Raw genomic sequence first — 15202 nt, 5'->3', positions numbered from 1 at the left:
CTTATCTGTGTACACCTTGGATCTAACTGGTTTGTAGTTTGGTAGATTTGGCCATGCTGGCAGGGGCTGGTGGGATTTGTAGTCCATGAACATCTGGAGAGCCGCAGGTTGCAGACCCCTGCCTTACACAGATGCCCGGTGCAAACAAGTGTCGGGCTGTGGTTGTCGTGTCCTTCTGCATTGTCCCAGGGGGTAGGTTAGGGGGCTCTTGCTGGTGTAGTATCTGCCTGGCAGTCCATTTGAAACCCTGGCTGAAGTGGTGGAGGTGGGCCTCAGATTGGGGGACGTAGGACTGCCAGGTTGGTAGTCCTGGACTGATTCCAGTAGCCATGCTGAGTCTCTCCAGCCAGGCTGTGCTTGGGAATTTATAACCACTGCAGTAGTCACAGAATGATCCTGGGTTGTATTGGTCCCAACTACAAAAAAGGACATATGATGGGGTTGGCATTTCTGCAATGAACAGCTCTCTGGGGGTCTGACTGAACTGAACCTCTTACAATGAGAGCCGGCCTGATGTAGTGGTTAAGAGCAGCAGATCCTAATCTGGAGGACCAGGTTTGATTCGTTGCTCCTCCCCATAAGTGGCCGACTCTTACCTGGGGAACTGGGTTTGTTTCCCCTCTCCTGAGTATGATGCCTGCTGGGTGACCTTGAGCCAGTCACAGTACTCTCAGAACTCTCTCAGCCCCACCTGTCTGCAAGGTATCTCCTGTGGGAAGGGGAAAGGAAGGTGATTATAAGCCACTTTGGGGCTCCTTGTGGTAGAAAAAGTGTATTAGAATCTTCTCCTTGTGTATGTACTTCTTTGTATCCCATCATTCTTCCCATTGGGCATCCAAAGCCCATTCTTCCCATTGGGACCAGTGCTCTTCAACCTATTCATAAATGACCTGGAAGTAGGGGTGGGTAGCGTGGTGGCCAAGTTTGCAGATGATACCAAATTATGTAGTGTGGTGAGAACTGCAAAGGATTGCAAAGAGCTCCAAGCGGACCTTGATAAATTAGGTGAGTGGGCTAAGAAATGGCAAATGCAGTTCAATGTAGCAAAATGTAAAGTGATGCACATAGGGGCAAAAAATCCAAACTTCACATACACGCTACAGGGGTCAGTGCTATCAGTCACAGACCAGGAAAGGGATTTGGGTGTCTTAGTTGATAGTTCCATGGGAATGTCAACTCAATGCATGGCAGCTGTGAAAAAGGCAAACTCTATGCTGGGGATGATTAGGAAAGGAATTGATAATAAAACTGCAAAGATTGTCATGCCCTTATATAAAGCCATGGTGCGACTGCACTTGGAGTACTGTGTTCAGTTCTGGTCGCCACATCTCAAAAAGGATATTGAAAAGATAGAAAAAGTGCAGAGAAGGGCAACGAGGATGATTGAGGGACTGGAGCACCTTCCTTATGAGGAGAGGCTGCAGCGTTTGGGACTCTTTAGTTTGGAGAGGAGACGGCTGAGGCGGGATATGACTGAAGTCTATAAAATTATGCATGGGGTAGAAAATGTTGACAGAGAGAAAATTTTCTCTTTCTCACAATACTAGAACCAGGGGGCATTCATTGAAAATGCTGGGGGGGGGGGAGATTAGGACTAATAAAAGGAAACACTTCTTCACGCAACGTGTGATTGGTGTTTGGATGGCTTTCAAAAGGGCTTGGACAGATTTATGGAGGAGAAGTCGATTTATGGCTACCAATCTTGATCCTCTTTGATCTGAGATTGCAATGCCTTATATAAAGCCATGGTGCGACCGTACTTGGAGTACTGTGTTCAGTTCTGGCTCACACCTGTGCAAAGGATATTACTGAAAAGATAGAAAAAGCAGAGAAGGGCAACGCAGGATGATTGAGGACTGAGCACCTACCTTGCGAGAGAGTGGGTTGTAAGCCGGGACTCTTTTAGTTTGGAGAAGAGACGGCTGAGGGGGGATATGACTGAAGTCTATAAAATTATGCATGGTAGAAAATGTTGACAGAGTAATTTCTTTCTCAGCGTATTTTCAGGAACCAGGGGCATTCATTGAAATGCTGGGGAGATTAGGACTAATAAAAGGAAACACTTCTTCACGCAACGTGTGATTGGTGTTTGGATGGCTTTCAAAAGGGCTTGGACAGATTTATGGAGGAGAAGTCGATTTATGGCTACCAATCTTGATCCTCCTTGATCTGAGATTGCAATGCCTTAACAGTCCAGGTGCTCGGGAGCAACAGCCACAGAAGGCCCTTGCTTTCACCTCCTGCATGTGAGCTCCCAAAGGCACCTGGTGGGCCACTGTGAATAGCAGAGAGCTGGACTAGATGGACTCTGGTCTGATCCAGCTGGCTTGTTCTTATGTTCTTATGTTCTTAAAGCAGCTTACACCCCCCCCATATTTTTTTATCGTCTCAAGAACCCTGTATGTGGGTTAGGCTGCGTGTGTGGAACAGAGCCAAATTCATCCATCCAGCTTCCACAGCAGAGAGCAAATTTGAACTTGGGTTTCCCAGATCATAGTCAGGCATTCTAACCCATACACCACACTGGCTTTCTCTTTTATCATGAACCGAACGTGACCTAGTGAAGGCACAGCTGAGTCTCGTGCTTCCCTTGTGCTTGCGTGGATGACCAATCAGGGTGGTCCTTCCTCAGAGAAGAAGAAGAGTTTGGATTTATATCCCCCCCCCCTTTCTCTCCTGCAAGGAGACTCAAAGGGGCTTACAATCTCCTTTCCCTCCCCCCCTCACAACAAACACCCTGGGAGGTGGGTGGGACTGAGAGAGCTCCGAGAAGCTGTGACTAGCCCAAGGTCACCCAGCTGGCGTGTGTGGGAGTGCGCAGGCTAATCTGAATTCCCCAGAGAAGCCTCCACAGCTCAGGCGGCAGAGCGGGGAATCAAACCCGGTTCCTCCAGATTAGATACACGAGCTCTTAACCTCCTACGCCACTGCTGCTCCTGGGGAGGGGGAGGGGGAGGAGGAGGAGGAGTTTGGATTTATATCCCCCCTTTCTCTCCTGTAAGGAGACTCAAAGGGGCTGACAAACTCCTTCCCCCTCACAACAAACACCCTGTGAGGTGGGTGGGGCTGAGAGAGCTCTGAAGAACTGTGACTAGCCCAGGGTCACTAGTGCACAAGGTAATCTGGTTCCCCAGATAAGTCTCCACCGCTCAAGTGGCAGAGCAGGGAATCAAACCCAGTTCTCCAGATTAGAGCGCACCTGCTCTTAACCACTACACCACGCTAGAATTCATCTACCTGCCTTCCAGAATGATGACTGTACGACATTCAGGCATAGTGGTTAAGGTTCATTCCCTGAAGTCCTGTCCCTCCCTGTAGAAGAGCGATCCCCAGGGTGGCGCACAGGGGTGCCTCAGTGTCTACCAGAGGGCCCTCTAGACCAGTGGTGGCGAACCTATGGCACTCCAGATGTTCATGGACTACAATTCCCATCAGCCCTTGATGGGAATTGCAGTCCATGAACATCTGGAGTGTAACAACGTGTCTGCTGAGGCCCATGAGGGTCATATAGAACCACTGACCTTGTCCACACTAATGCTGGAAGAATATCACGAACAGTGTCACCCAGAGCAACCTCCAGCATTTCCCCTGGACCAAGTAGCATAATCTGCACCTATCCCTGGCTCCAATAACATCAGTAATACTATCCCCTCCCCAGATGCTTCAGATGCCCCACTTATCAAGGTGCAAAGCAGAGGAAACGGATGTATATTTTTTGACACCAACAACTCCCTGGAACAATTAATCAAGTTGGATTGACGCCCCATCAGCCAGCAACCTCTGAGGATTCTCTCTTGGAATATTGCTGGCTGGACAGCAAAATAACATCTGGAGTTCGCCACCACGGCTCTAGACCCTGCATGCTTTTCGAGCTGCAGAAGAAAGAGGACTACTGGGGGACTGAGACAGGGAAACCAGGTTTCATGCTGGGCTGCATTAGCTCCATGCTAAGCAAGAGGGGAAGGTACACACCAAAGTGAAAATGAAAGAAAACTTGTACCAACAGGCTACAATAATCACTTCAAAAAATTAGTTCTCCCACTGGAGTAGCAATTTACTTTTAAGTAACCAAAATAATTTTATAATTTTACAAACAGTAGCCAAATGTTTCGGAAAAATCGTTTACATTCTCCCATTGGAGACATTTCGAGAGGCATAAGGACAAGCCAATTGCAGAGCGTTGTCCTCCCTGATTGTAACCATTATTGTATTTTGAAAAACCCTGACCTGCCTTTGTAAGTATTTTTATGTTTTGGAAATCAGTTTCACATGGAAAAAAAATACAGTTCCAGTTAAAAAGTGGATAGTAAAAAACATTGCGTTTGTCATACATTCAGTTTCCAAACTTCTGACAAAAACTTTGCCACTGTAAGGCAGCAATGAAAATCCTGACAATGTAAAAGCTTAACTACTTTATCTGATTCAGTATAATCAATCATAGGGTCTGTAGCTTGGGATAGCAGGCTGGATCGGAGTTCTTGGTATAATACACAGTTCAGGAGAATGTGTGGGATGGAATCCAGCAGTCCTATGCTACAGGTACAGAACCTCTTATCGCTTGGAAGACCTTTAAGTCTTCCTCTATGTAGCGGAGATGGCATGATGTTAAATCTAGCCAGCATATAGGCTTTCCTGTGTATGGGATTTGTGAGCGCTGTAATATAATAGGCTGGGTATCCCCAGTTTCACATGTAAATTGTAATTCTTTGTAACAAGTCTTTATTTTGTTTCTTTTCAGAACAGCCGTGAAGTTTAACGAGGCCAGTTGGCTAATTATCTAGAATCTGGCTAGCTGTTATATTTATATTGAGATTACATTGCCGTGCCGTTCTAACTGATGTTTATATGTATTACTCCAATGGGTTGCATTAGCTGCCAGGACAGTGGGAAAGCCAAACTACACATCTCCATGTGGGAATCACTTTTGATTGAACTAATTGGAGAAGAGCCTGTTCAGACTGGGGTAATGGTGGTGTATATTCGGTTAGGATTTTGCAGCTGTGTTGCACCCGACTGATTTTTGTCCTTGCCGACGAAGGCAGGATTATTGCAGAGGGTGTTTTAAGCCAAGTGCTTCTCGACAGGTCCTCATTTCAAGCTGCTCCCGCTGTCGAACCTGCGACTGTCTGGTCCACGATGAGGAGATCATGGCAGGCTGGACGGCGGATGATTCCAACCTGAACACTACATGCCCCTTCTGTGGAAATCTATTCCTGCCTTTCCTGAACATTGAAATCAGAGACCTCCGTGGGCCTGGAAGGTAATAGGGCAGTGGTGGCGAACCTTTTCGAGACTGAGTGCCCAAATTGCAACCCGAAACCCACTTATTTATCGCAAAGTGCCAACACGGCAATTTCACCTGAATACTGAGGTTTTAGTTTAGAAAAAACAGTTGGCTCCAAGGCGTGCGTTACTCAGGAGTAAGCTTGGTGGTAGTCGGTGGCTTTGCTTTGAAGCAACCATGCAACTCTTCCAACGGGTGAATCACAACCCTAGGAGGGTTTCCTCAGAAGCAAGCCCCATTGCCAGCAACCGAGCTTACTCCCAGGTAAAGGATCGCGCTTTAGTACTTTGCATGAAAATCAGTGGGGTTTAACAGCACTTAACAGGGTTGCCTACACTGCTTCCCCAAAACTAGGTCTTAGATTTAATGCTAATAATTGAGCCTAGCGGCCCGGCCCACCCTAAATGGGGGGGGGGGGGACTCTGTTTTTGCGTGCCCACCGAGAGGGCTCTGAATGCCACCTCTGGCACCCGTGCCATAGGTTCGCCACCACTGTAATAGGGGCTTGTCCATTAGAAGTGTTTCCCAGTGCTGGTTGTTGGGGCGGGGGCGAGATCTTCAAGTTACCTGACTGTTTATATGGTCCATAGATATTTCCTGAAGTCCAGTCCGTCTTCAGAGAACATGCAGCTTCTTACCCAGACTGCAAAATCCTGCCTCTCTGATCCCTCTTCAGGATGTACTACATGTCTGATATCTGCGCAGGATGACTTGCATTCGAGCAGGTAAATTACCTGGGCTTACTTGAAGCAACATTGCTTATCTAACCTTATTGCCTGTCCCATCCTGAAAGCCAAGTCTGGGGATCATAGAATCATGGAAGGGACCCCAAGGGCCATCAAGTCCAACCCCCTTGCCATTCAGGAACACACAATCAAAGCACTCCTGACATATGTTCATCCAGCCTCTGTTTAGAAACCTCCAAAGGAGGAGACTCCACCACTCTCTGAGGCAGTGAATTCCACTACGGAACAGTCCTGACAGTCATAAAGTTCTTCCTAGCGTTTAGGTGGAATCCCTTTTCCTTCCCCTTGAATCCATTACTCCGTGTCGTAGTTTCTGAGGCACAGAAAACAAGCTTGCTCCCTCTTCGACATGGCATCCCTTCAGTTCTTTAAACATGGCTATCCTGTTACCCCTTAACCTTCGCTTCTCCAGACTAGACATCCCCAGCTCCCTCAGCCTCTCTTCGTAGGGCATGAACTCCAGATGGGATGCTGAATTACGTAGCCCGCGGATTGATGCAACATGGCAGTTTTGATGCAGAACCTCTAGAGCAGAGGTGGCGAACCTATGGCACGGGTGCCAGAGGTGGCACTCAGAGCCCTCTCTGTGGGCACGTGCAAACAGAGTCTCCCCCACATCTAGGCTAGTCTGGGCCACTGGGCTCAATTATTGGCACCCCCTTTAAGACCCTCCCCCCGGTTTGCTTGGACAGGCACGATGGAAAGCTTTGATGAGCTTGGGTGCTCTGATGTCGTCAGCATCCACCCGCTCGCTCTGTCCAGCAAACAAAAATAAGACAGCGTTGTTATTTTTAAAAAGCAACAAACATCACATGAAGCTGCCTTATATTGAATCAGTCCGTCGATCAGACCAAGGTCAGTATCGTCTCTAGACAGACTAACAGGGGCTCTGCGGGGTTTGGTGTCAAACTCGCGGCCCTCCAGATGTTATGGACGACAGTTCCCATCATCCCCTGCCAGCATCATGCTGGCAGGGGATGATGGGAGCTGTAGTCCATAACATCTGGAGGGCCGTGAGTTTGACACCTATGCTCTGAACGCTGAGCTATAGCACTCCCTCTCAAAGTCACAATTAAATTGTTGTTATTGAGCAGTATGATGGTAATCTGAGATCAGAGGTGGTAATTCTTGGGGGAAATGGGTGTGTGTGTGTGGGGGGGGGGGGGAGCGTAAAAGGAATGGCTTGAAGGCAGGAGAAAGAACCACGATGTCTATTTCTGCTTCATTCTTAAACTGCAGCATGTCCTCCCTATCTTGGAGCTGACGTGTTATACGCTTGCCAAATAAATAGACGGTTACCGTGCTGAGTAGTCTGTTGTTTCAGCAGCTCCAGACGGCCTGTCGCGCCCTGCGCCAAGAGCATCCAGATCCCTTCTGGAAGAAGACAAGGAGCCGCTCGGAGCGAGCACATCACTCACCCCTTGTCGAGGAGCATTAGTGTCTATGGTCCCCTGGAGGCAGAGGCAAAAGGGGGCTGCAAGCACAGCCACGTCGTTCCCACCGGAAGTCTGCCGACCACATTGCAGGGCACGGCCGTGAGTAACTGGGTCATCTGTTGTGGTTTCGCTGAGCTTAAGAACTTAAGAAAGAGCCTGCAGGATCAGAGCAGAGTCCATCTAGTCCAGTGATGGCGAACCTATGGCACGGGTGCCAGAGGTGGCACTCAGAGCCCTCTCTGTGGGCACGCACAAACACAGTTCATCATGTGGGGGGAGGGGAATCCCCCCCACACACACACACATCTAGGCTGGCCTGGGCCGCTGGGCTTGATTATTAGCATTAAAGCTAAGACCTAGTTTTGGGGAAGCAGTGTAGGTAACTGTTAAGTGCTGTTAAACCCCACTGATTTTCATGCGAAGAACTAAAGTGCGATCCTTTACCTGGGAGTAAGCTCGGTTGCTGGCAATGGGGCTTGCTTCTGAGGAAACCCTCCTAGGGTTGTGATTCACCCGTTGGAAGAGTTGCATGGTTGCTTCAAAGCAAAGCCACCGACTACCACCAAGCTTACTCCTGAGTAACGCACGCCTTGGAGCCAACCGTTTTGTCTAAACTAAAACCTCAGTATTCAGGTTAAATTGCCGGCTTGGCACTTTGCGATAAATAAGTGGGTTTTGGGTTGCAGTTTGGGCACTCGGTCTTGAAAAGGTTCGCCATCACTGATCTAGTCCAGCACTCTGCTACTCGCAGTGGCCCACCAGATACCTTTGGGAGCTCACATGCAGGATGTAAAAGCAATGGCCTTCTGCTGCTGCTGTTGCTGCTGCTGCCGAGCACCTGTCTAAGGCTAAGGCATTTGCCATCTCAGATCAAGGAGGATCAAGATTGATTTTTATAACAGTCAGAACTTCTGTAAAGTAGTACTGCCTTTTCACAGATAGTCTTGCTCAGATAGTCTTGCTTCACAAATAGTACCTGCCAGAGGGACATATGGGGACAAATGTCCCCCGGGCGCAGGCAATTTAATCACGTGGGGGGTGGTAAATCGTCCCCCATGCCCCTCCTTCGTCCCTCCTCCCTGGGTCCATACTGACTGACTGGCGGTGCGGGAGAAGACGCGCAGCTTGGAGGGCGTGACTGGTGGAGGCAAGTTGGAAAGGCTAAGCCATGTGCCCTGCTCCCTAAATGGCCCTGGGCGAGCCAGCAGGCCTGAGAACGGCCCCCAGGGGTGACAGGGCCTGGGCATAAGTGTTCTGTACTCCAAGGGAGGTTTCGTAAAATTGACTCGCAAGAGCGGAAATGCCCCCACTGTATTATAGTGGTGCAATCTATGGAATATATAATGCTTAACTGCCCCAAATACGAAGAAGCTAGGTCCAGGCTTTTGACTCTTCTTCCTGCTAAGTTTAAGGAATACTCTGTTGCTGGGAAGGTTGCATTCCTACTAAACAACTCTTCTTCTGTGATTTTAAATTCTGTAACTAGGTTCCTTTTAGGAACTTTGGAATAATACCTGTGATGGTTTTATGTATGGAACATTTGCCTGGATAATGCTGGTTGTTATATTGGTATTATGCCTAATAAAGGTTTTTGAGCCCTTCGGGGATAGGCGGCCTATAAGTTTAATAAAATAATAAATAATAATAATAATGTATGTAAGTGGGTCCAGGAAGGGGGTGGAAAAATCAGGTTTTGCTATGGAGGGGGGGACTCTGGTCTTGCCCCGGGCACCATTTTCTGCCATTATGCCACTGTGCTCAGAAACTAGCTAAAGGTGAGGGGCTCTCCTGGTGAATCACATTTTGGAACCCGTTATGATCCCAGAATTTGACCGTTTATGACCAGACCAGGAGGCAGTACTGGAGGAAGCATTGGCCTCTCGACCTTGTCGTTGGCCCTCGGGAGCAACTGGTTGACCGTGATGTGAGACAGGATATTGTACTAGTCTGGTCCATCAGGGTTCTTCTTATGCAGTGAGCAGCAGTGGCGTAGGAGGTTAAGACCTTCTGGAGGAACCGGGTTTGATTCCCAGCTCTGCCGCCTGAGCTGTGGAGGCTTATCTGGGGAATTCAGATTAGCCTGTGCACTCCAATACATGCCAGCTGGGTGACCTTGGGCTAGTCACAGCTTCTCGGATCTCTCTCAGCCCCACCCACCTCACAGGGTGTTTGTTGTGAGGGGAGAAGGGCAAGGAGATTGTAAGACCCTTTGAGTCTCCTGCAGGAGAGAAAGGGGGGATATAAATCCAAACTCTTCTTCTTCTTCTTCTATTCAGTGTTTTTTGGTTGTTGTTGTTTGAACCACAGGACTCTTTGGAGCTGGAGTGGCGGCTCCCAAGCCCAGAGCCCATCACTGTCCCTTACCTGAGTCCCCTTGTCGTATGGAAGGAACTTGAAAGTTTGCTGGAAAACGAAGGGGATCACGCAGTCACCGTGGCAGACTTCGTAGACCACCACCCCATTGTGTTCTGGAATCTTGTGTGGTATTTCAGACGCCTGGACTTACCCAGTAATTTACCGGGATTAATACTGTCCTCTGAACATTGCAATAAAAATTCAAAGGTAGGGAAAAGCTGAGTTTCTGGACTGGATGCAGCAGCAAATAGAGTTTGATTTTGCTCTTTCACATTTCCTGGGCTTACATTCACAGGGGTGTGTTTTGTGTGTTCTTCCTACTCAGATTCCCCGAAGTTGTATTGCAGAGGACAGCAAATACGTTCTCATTCAGGTGTTGTGGGACAACATGAAGTTGCACAAAGATCCAGGCCAGCCTCTTTATATTCTGTGGAATGCACAGAGTAAGTTACACATCTAGAAGCAGCCTGCTTTTCAGAAGTAACTCTTCTCCCATCCCAGCTCTCAGCTTTCCTAACTTGAAGTGGCAGTGTTGATCATGCCACTCTCTTTGTCTTGCGGGTCAAAACCAACCCCCTTGTGTTTGGGAGTGAGTGTTACACTTAATCTTGATAAGGCTCATTTTTTAACCACTGTGTGTGTTGTCGTTTCTTTTTGGGGGATACGTGTGTGTTTTGTACAGTATCTCACCTTCGTGGGTTCACTGTGCAGTCCCACGTTGGTCTGCGCACGTGTGCAGACCAGCCACAGTAGACTAGAAAGCTTCTTTCTTTTCTCCGCAAGTCAACCAGAAGGAACTCACTTCCCCCACCCACAGCTGAAGATGCGAAACCTTCCCACTCAGAGTCACGCGATAGGAAGAGCATCTTTCCCTCAGTCCTTCTTTTGCAGCCACAGTGGTTGGAAGGAATTTTTCTCTCCTCTCGCCGTTTTTCTGCTGACTGAAAACTTTTGCTGGATTTGGTTTTGGAGTTTATTTTCGTTCATTTGGTGTCCTCTTTCCAAGAAAGGACACGGCGCTCATTTAAAAAGTGCACTTTTTGTGGAACCAAGATGGCACGCTCTGACCCGCACAAGGAATGCTTCCCTTGTCTCAAAGAGGCCCATTTGTTGGCTTTCAGTAGAAGGTACAGAGACCGGAGCAGAACACCAGACCAGAGTCTCTATCCTGGAGAGCCAGTTAAGAACATAAGAACATTAGAACAAGCCAGCTGGATCAGACCAGAGTCCATCTAGTCCAGCTCTCTGCTACTCGCAGTGGCCCACCAGGTGCCTTTGGGAGCTCACATGCAGGATGTGAAAGCAATGGCCTTCTGCGGCTGTTGCTCCTGAGCACCTGGACTGTTAAGGCATTTGCAATCTCAGATCAAAGAGGATCAAGATTGGTAGCCATAAATCGACTTCTCCTCCATAAATCTGTCCAAGCCCCTTTTAAAGCTTCTTATACAGCAAAGCAAAAAAAAAAAAAAGAACCTTAAGGATTTTTCGTAACCTTTTTTGGAAAAGGGTTTATTTTTTGAAAATTACAAAATAGCAGACCACTGAGAAGGTTTCACAAAGCCATTCAACAACCTGGAAGTGACAGCCCGTGTGCGTATTGGTTGTGGTGGGTTTTCTGGGCTGTGTGGCCGTGGTCTGGTGGATCCTGTTCCTAACATTTCGCCTGCGTCTGTGGCTGGCATCTTCAGAGGTGTATCACAGAGGGGAGTCTGTTACACACTGTGTCATCCCAGAAGACCCACCATAGCCAGTTGAATCCAGCCGTGAAAGCCTTCGACAATACATGCACGTATCGTTCAGTGTTAATTTGTTGTTGTGAACCCTTTGTAGAGGGACTATTTAGTTTATAAGTTTCTTTGTGTAAATTATCACACAATAATAAGCCTGTGTAGATATGGTTTATGTTGTTAAGTTTAATACAGTATAAACACTTATTGATAACTGTTTAAGTGTGATTGAATATTGGAGACACTGCTACAATGATACCATTAGCCATGCAGGTGCTTGCTTGGATTGTTAATCTTTGAGCAACCTACCCCAATTTATTGTCGAAGGCTTTCAACTGGTTGTGGTGGGTTTTCCAGGCTGTGTGGCCGAGGTCTGGTGGATCTTGTTCCTAACACAGTGGTGGCGAACCTATGGCGCGGGTGCCAGAGGTGGCACTCAGAGCCCTTTCTGTGGGCACGCGTGCACAGAGTTCGTCATGTGATAATAGTGTAATTATTTCAGGGAGATTATTAGCATTAAACCTAAGACCTAGTTTATTTATTTAATTTATTTATTATATTTTTAGACCGCACTCCCCAGAAGGCTCAGGGAAGCAGTGTAGGTAACCCTGTTAAGCACTGTTAAACCCTACTAATTTTCATGGGAAGAACAAAAGCACAATCCTTTACCTGGGAGTAAGCTTGGTTGCTGGAAGTGGGGTTTGCTTCCGAGTAAACCCTCCTAGGGTCGTGATTCACCTGTTCGAAGTGTTGCACAGTTGCTTCAAAGCAAAGCCACCAACTACCACCAAGCTTACTCCCGAGTAATGCGCGCCTTGGAGCCAACCATTTTTTTCTAAACTAAAACCTCAGTATTCAGGTTAAATTGCCATGTTGGCACTTTGCGATAAATAAGTGGGTTTTGGGTTGCAATTTGGGCACTCGGTCTTGAAAAGGTTCGCCATCACTGTCCTAACATTTTGCCTGCATCTGTGGCTGGCATCTTCAGAGGTGTCTGTTACACATTGTGTCCAGTGAGAAGGGATTGTTTTTAATTTTTTTAAGTATTGGTAGCCAAGAGAATTAATAAAGCTTGGCTACCAGTACTTAAAAACACCAGAAGCAAAGGCCAAGGGCATTCTGGGTTCATGGACAATGGACTCCATCCAAACACAGGATTTGCATTCACTAATACTGCTGCTGCTGCTGCAGGGAATGCAAATGTGAATCACTCCCTGGACTGAAAAACCCCACCTGCAATACGATACTATCAACCACACCTTTGCATTACAAGTTCCACCCAAACACTTGCTGATTGGTTCTCCACCTGGGGACTTGACAAATTATACCCCACTAAAACATTCCCTTCTCACTGGACACAGTGTGTAACAGACTTCCTTCTGTGATACACCTCTGAAGATGCCAGCCACAGATGCAGGCGAAACGTTAGCAACAAGATCCACCAGACCACGGCCACGGAGCCCGGAAAACCCACCACAACTACCCCAATTTAAGTATGGTTGATTGTCGTGTGTGGAGCAGGCCGTTGGCGATCGCAGTCACAGTAAATCTGCTTTTTTTCCTCTGATTTCCTCAGCTCAGAATTATCCCGTGGTTCGCTTACTGCAGAATGATAACAGTTTGTTTAACCAGGAGCTTTTAAGAAGCATGGTCAAGAGCATTAAGGTGAACGATGTTTACGGCCCAATGAGTCAGATCTTGGACAGACAGAAAAGGTGCCCACAGATGAAAAGACAAAGGTAGGAATATATTGGCTTATTATGTGCCATTTCCAACTTACACAACCCTGTGAATTAACAACATCCAAAATGTCCTGTCTTTAATGGCCTCTCTCTGGTCTTGCAAACTGGGGGCCATGGCTTCCTTGATGGAGCCAACCCATCTCATGTTGGGGCCTCCTCTTTTCCTGCTGCTTTCAACTTCTCCTAGCATGATTGTCTTTTCCAACGACTCTTAGTCTTCTCATAATGCGACCATTGAGCAGTGGCGATCAGGAGCAGCAGTGGCGTAGCGGTTAAGAGCCGGTACACTCGAATCTGGAGGAACCGGGTTTGATTCCCCACTCTGCCACCTGAGCTGTGGAGGCTTATCTGGGGAATTCAGATTAGCCTGTACACTCCCACACACGCCAGCTGGGTGACCTTAGGCTAGTCACAGTCCTTCTGAGCTCTCTCAGCCCCACCTACCTCACAGGGTGTTTCTTGTGAGGAGGGAAGGGAAAGGAGTTTGTAAGCCCCTACAGGAGAGAAAGGGTGGATTATAAATCCAACTCTTCTTCTTCTTCTTCTCCTTCTCCTTCTCCTTCTCATTCAAGTACAATAAGCTCAGTTTGATCTGGGGAGGGCAGATCTCTGGCTGGGAGCCAGGAGAGGGGGGCAAGGCCTGGGGGTGGGGCTCAGGGGCTTGGGCCCCCTGAGCTCCACCCCCAGGCACAGCAGGGGGGGGGCGCCCAGAGAATGGCTGTCTCCGGGCGCCATCCCCCCCCCCAATAACATAAGCAGGATGGAAAAAGAGTGCCACTTTTTCTTCACCTTTAAGGGGTCTCAAAGGCCCCCCCCTCCCAACAACAGGCACCTTGTGAATTAGGTGGGACAGTGAGTACTGAGAGAACTGTGCCTGGCCCAAGGTCACACAGCAGGAATGGAGGAATGGGGAGACAAGCCCTGTTCACCGAATTAGAGTCTGCCGCTCATATGGAATAGGGAAACAAATGCATGACGCGAGATTGGAGTCCACTGCTCATGTGGAGGACTAGAGAAACAAACCTCGTTCACCAGATTAGAGTCTGCCACTCATGTGGAGAAGTGGGGAATTGAATCCGGTTCTCCAGATTAGAGTCCAGTGTTCCTTTGGAGGAGTAGGGACTGGAACCTGGTTCTCCAGGTTAGACTTTGCCACTCATAAGGTGGTGACTGCTCCTACTTCTCTTCCTCCTGTTCCTCTTCCTCAGCGCTTATTATCATCTTGTTTAGGAAAGCAGCAATGATTGTTACAAAAATATTGCCAAAGGTTTGAGTGTGGTGGAGAAGGCTGTCAGGGTTAACCAAAACACGCTACCTAGTAGCACTTGGTACAGAAGAACAAACTAATAGTGCTTTCTCATTGTGTCTTTTTTAGGAGTCTGTATAGAGAAATATTATTTCTGTCTCTTGTGGCACTTGGAAGAGAGAACATTGATATAGGTAAGCCATCTACTAAGTTGTGTCCTGTTCTGCAGGAAACTGAGGTCTCTTCAAATAGTTGGTTCAGAAAGTGTAAAGAACATTTATAGTTTGTACCCAGTTCTGCAGCCCTACTAAGGTGAAGCGTTCTTGTGTTCTTATGTTCTAAGTGCCAGTATTTGTGCCAACTAATGGCCCTTGTCCAAAATGAGGCTTGTAAATAGCTACTCACGTGTGGAAAGGAAAGGTAGACCTGCAGGCAAGGAGGAAAAGTAGCTTTATCTTGGCTTCTCTGTTTTTCAAGTGCCACAGATTTCATAGGAGTACATTGGCGGCTGGGCTAGTAAACTCCCTAAGAGTCTCTTGTATGTTCACTTTTCACCACGACTGAATTATTTATGCATTCTTCTCTGACCTTTTCCCACGAGCCACATTATTGTGTTAGCTCCTCTTCTGGCATTTGTGATCTGCTTCTGTAACCTCCTATCTGTGG

At 47.8% G+C, this 15202-nt stretch overlaps 1 protein-coding gene across 1 annotated transcript in view; it reads left to right on the top strand.

Moving 5' to 3' along the window:
• Nucleotides 1–15202, top strand: part of DENND4A (DENN domain containing 4A) — a 61261-nt gene that overhangs the window by 42661 nt on the left and 3398 nt on the right. Inside the window, 7 exon segments of the mRNA XM_048482082.1 lie at nt 5085–5260; nt 5875–6009; nt 7355–7565; nt 9774–10028; nt 10147–10264; nt 13125–13287; nt 14666–14730. Coding sequence (XP_048338039.1) covers nt 5085–5260; nt 5875–6009; nt 7355–7565; nt 9774–10028; nt 10147–10264; nt 13125–13287; nt 14666–14730 — 1123 coding nt within the window.

Source organism: Sphaerodactylus townsendi, linkage group LG17 (genome assembly GCF_021028975.2).
Source record: "Sphaerodactylus townsendi isolate TG3544 linkage group LG17, MPM_Stown_v2.3, whole genome shotgun sequence".
NCBI classification, from domain to species: domain Eukaryota; kingdom Metazoa; phylum Chordata; class Lepidosauria; order Squamata; family Sphaerodactylidae; genus Sphaerodactylus; species Sphaerodactylus townsendi.
The sequence above is the reverse complement of the archived record's forward strand: the minus strand, read 5'-3'. Positions and strand labels throughout refer to the sequence as shown.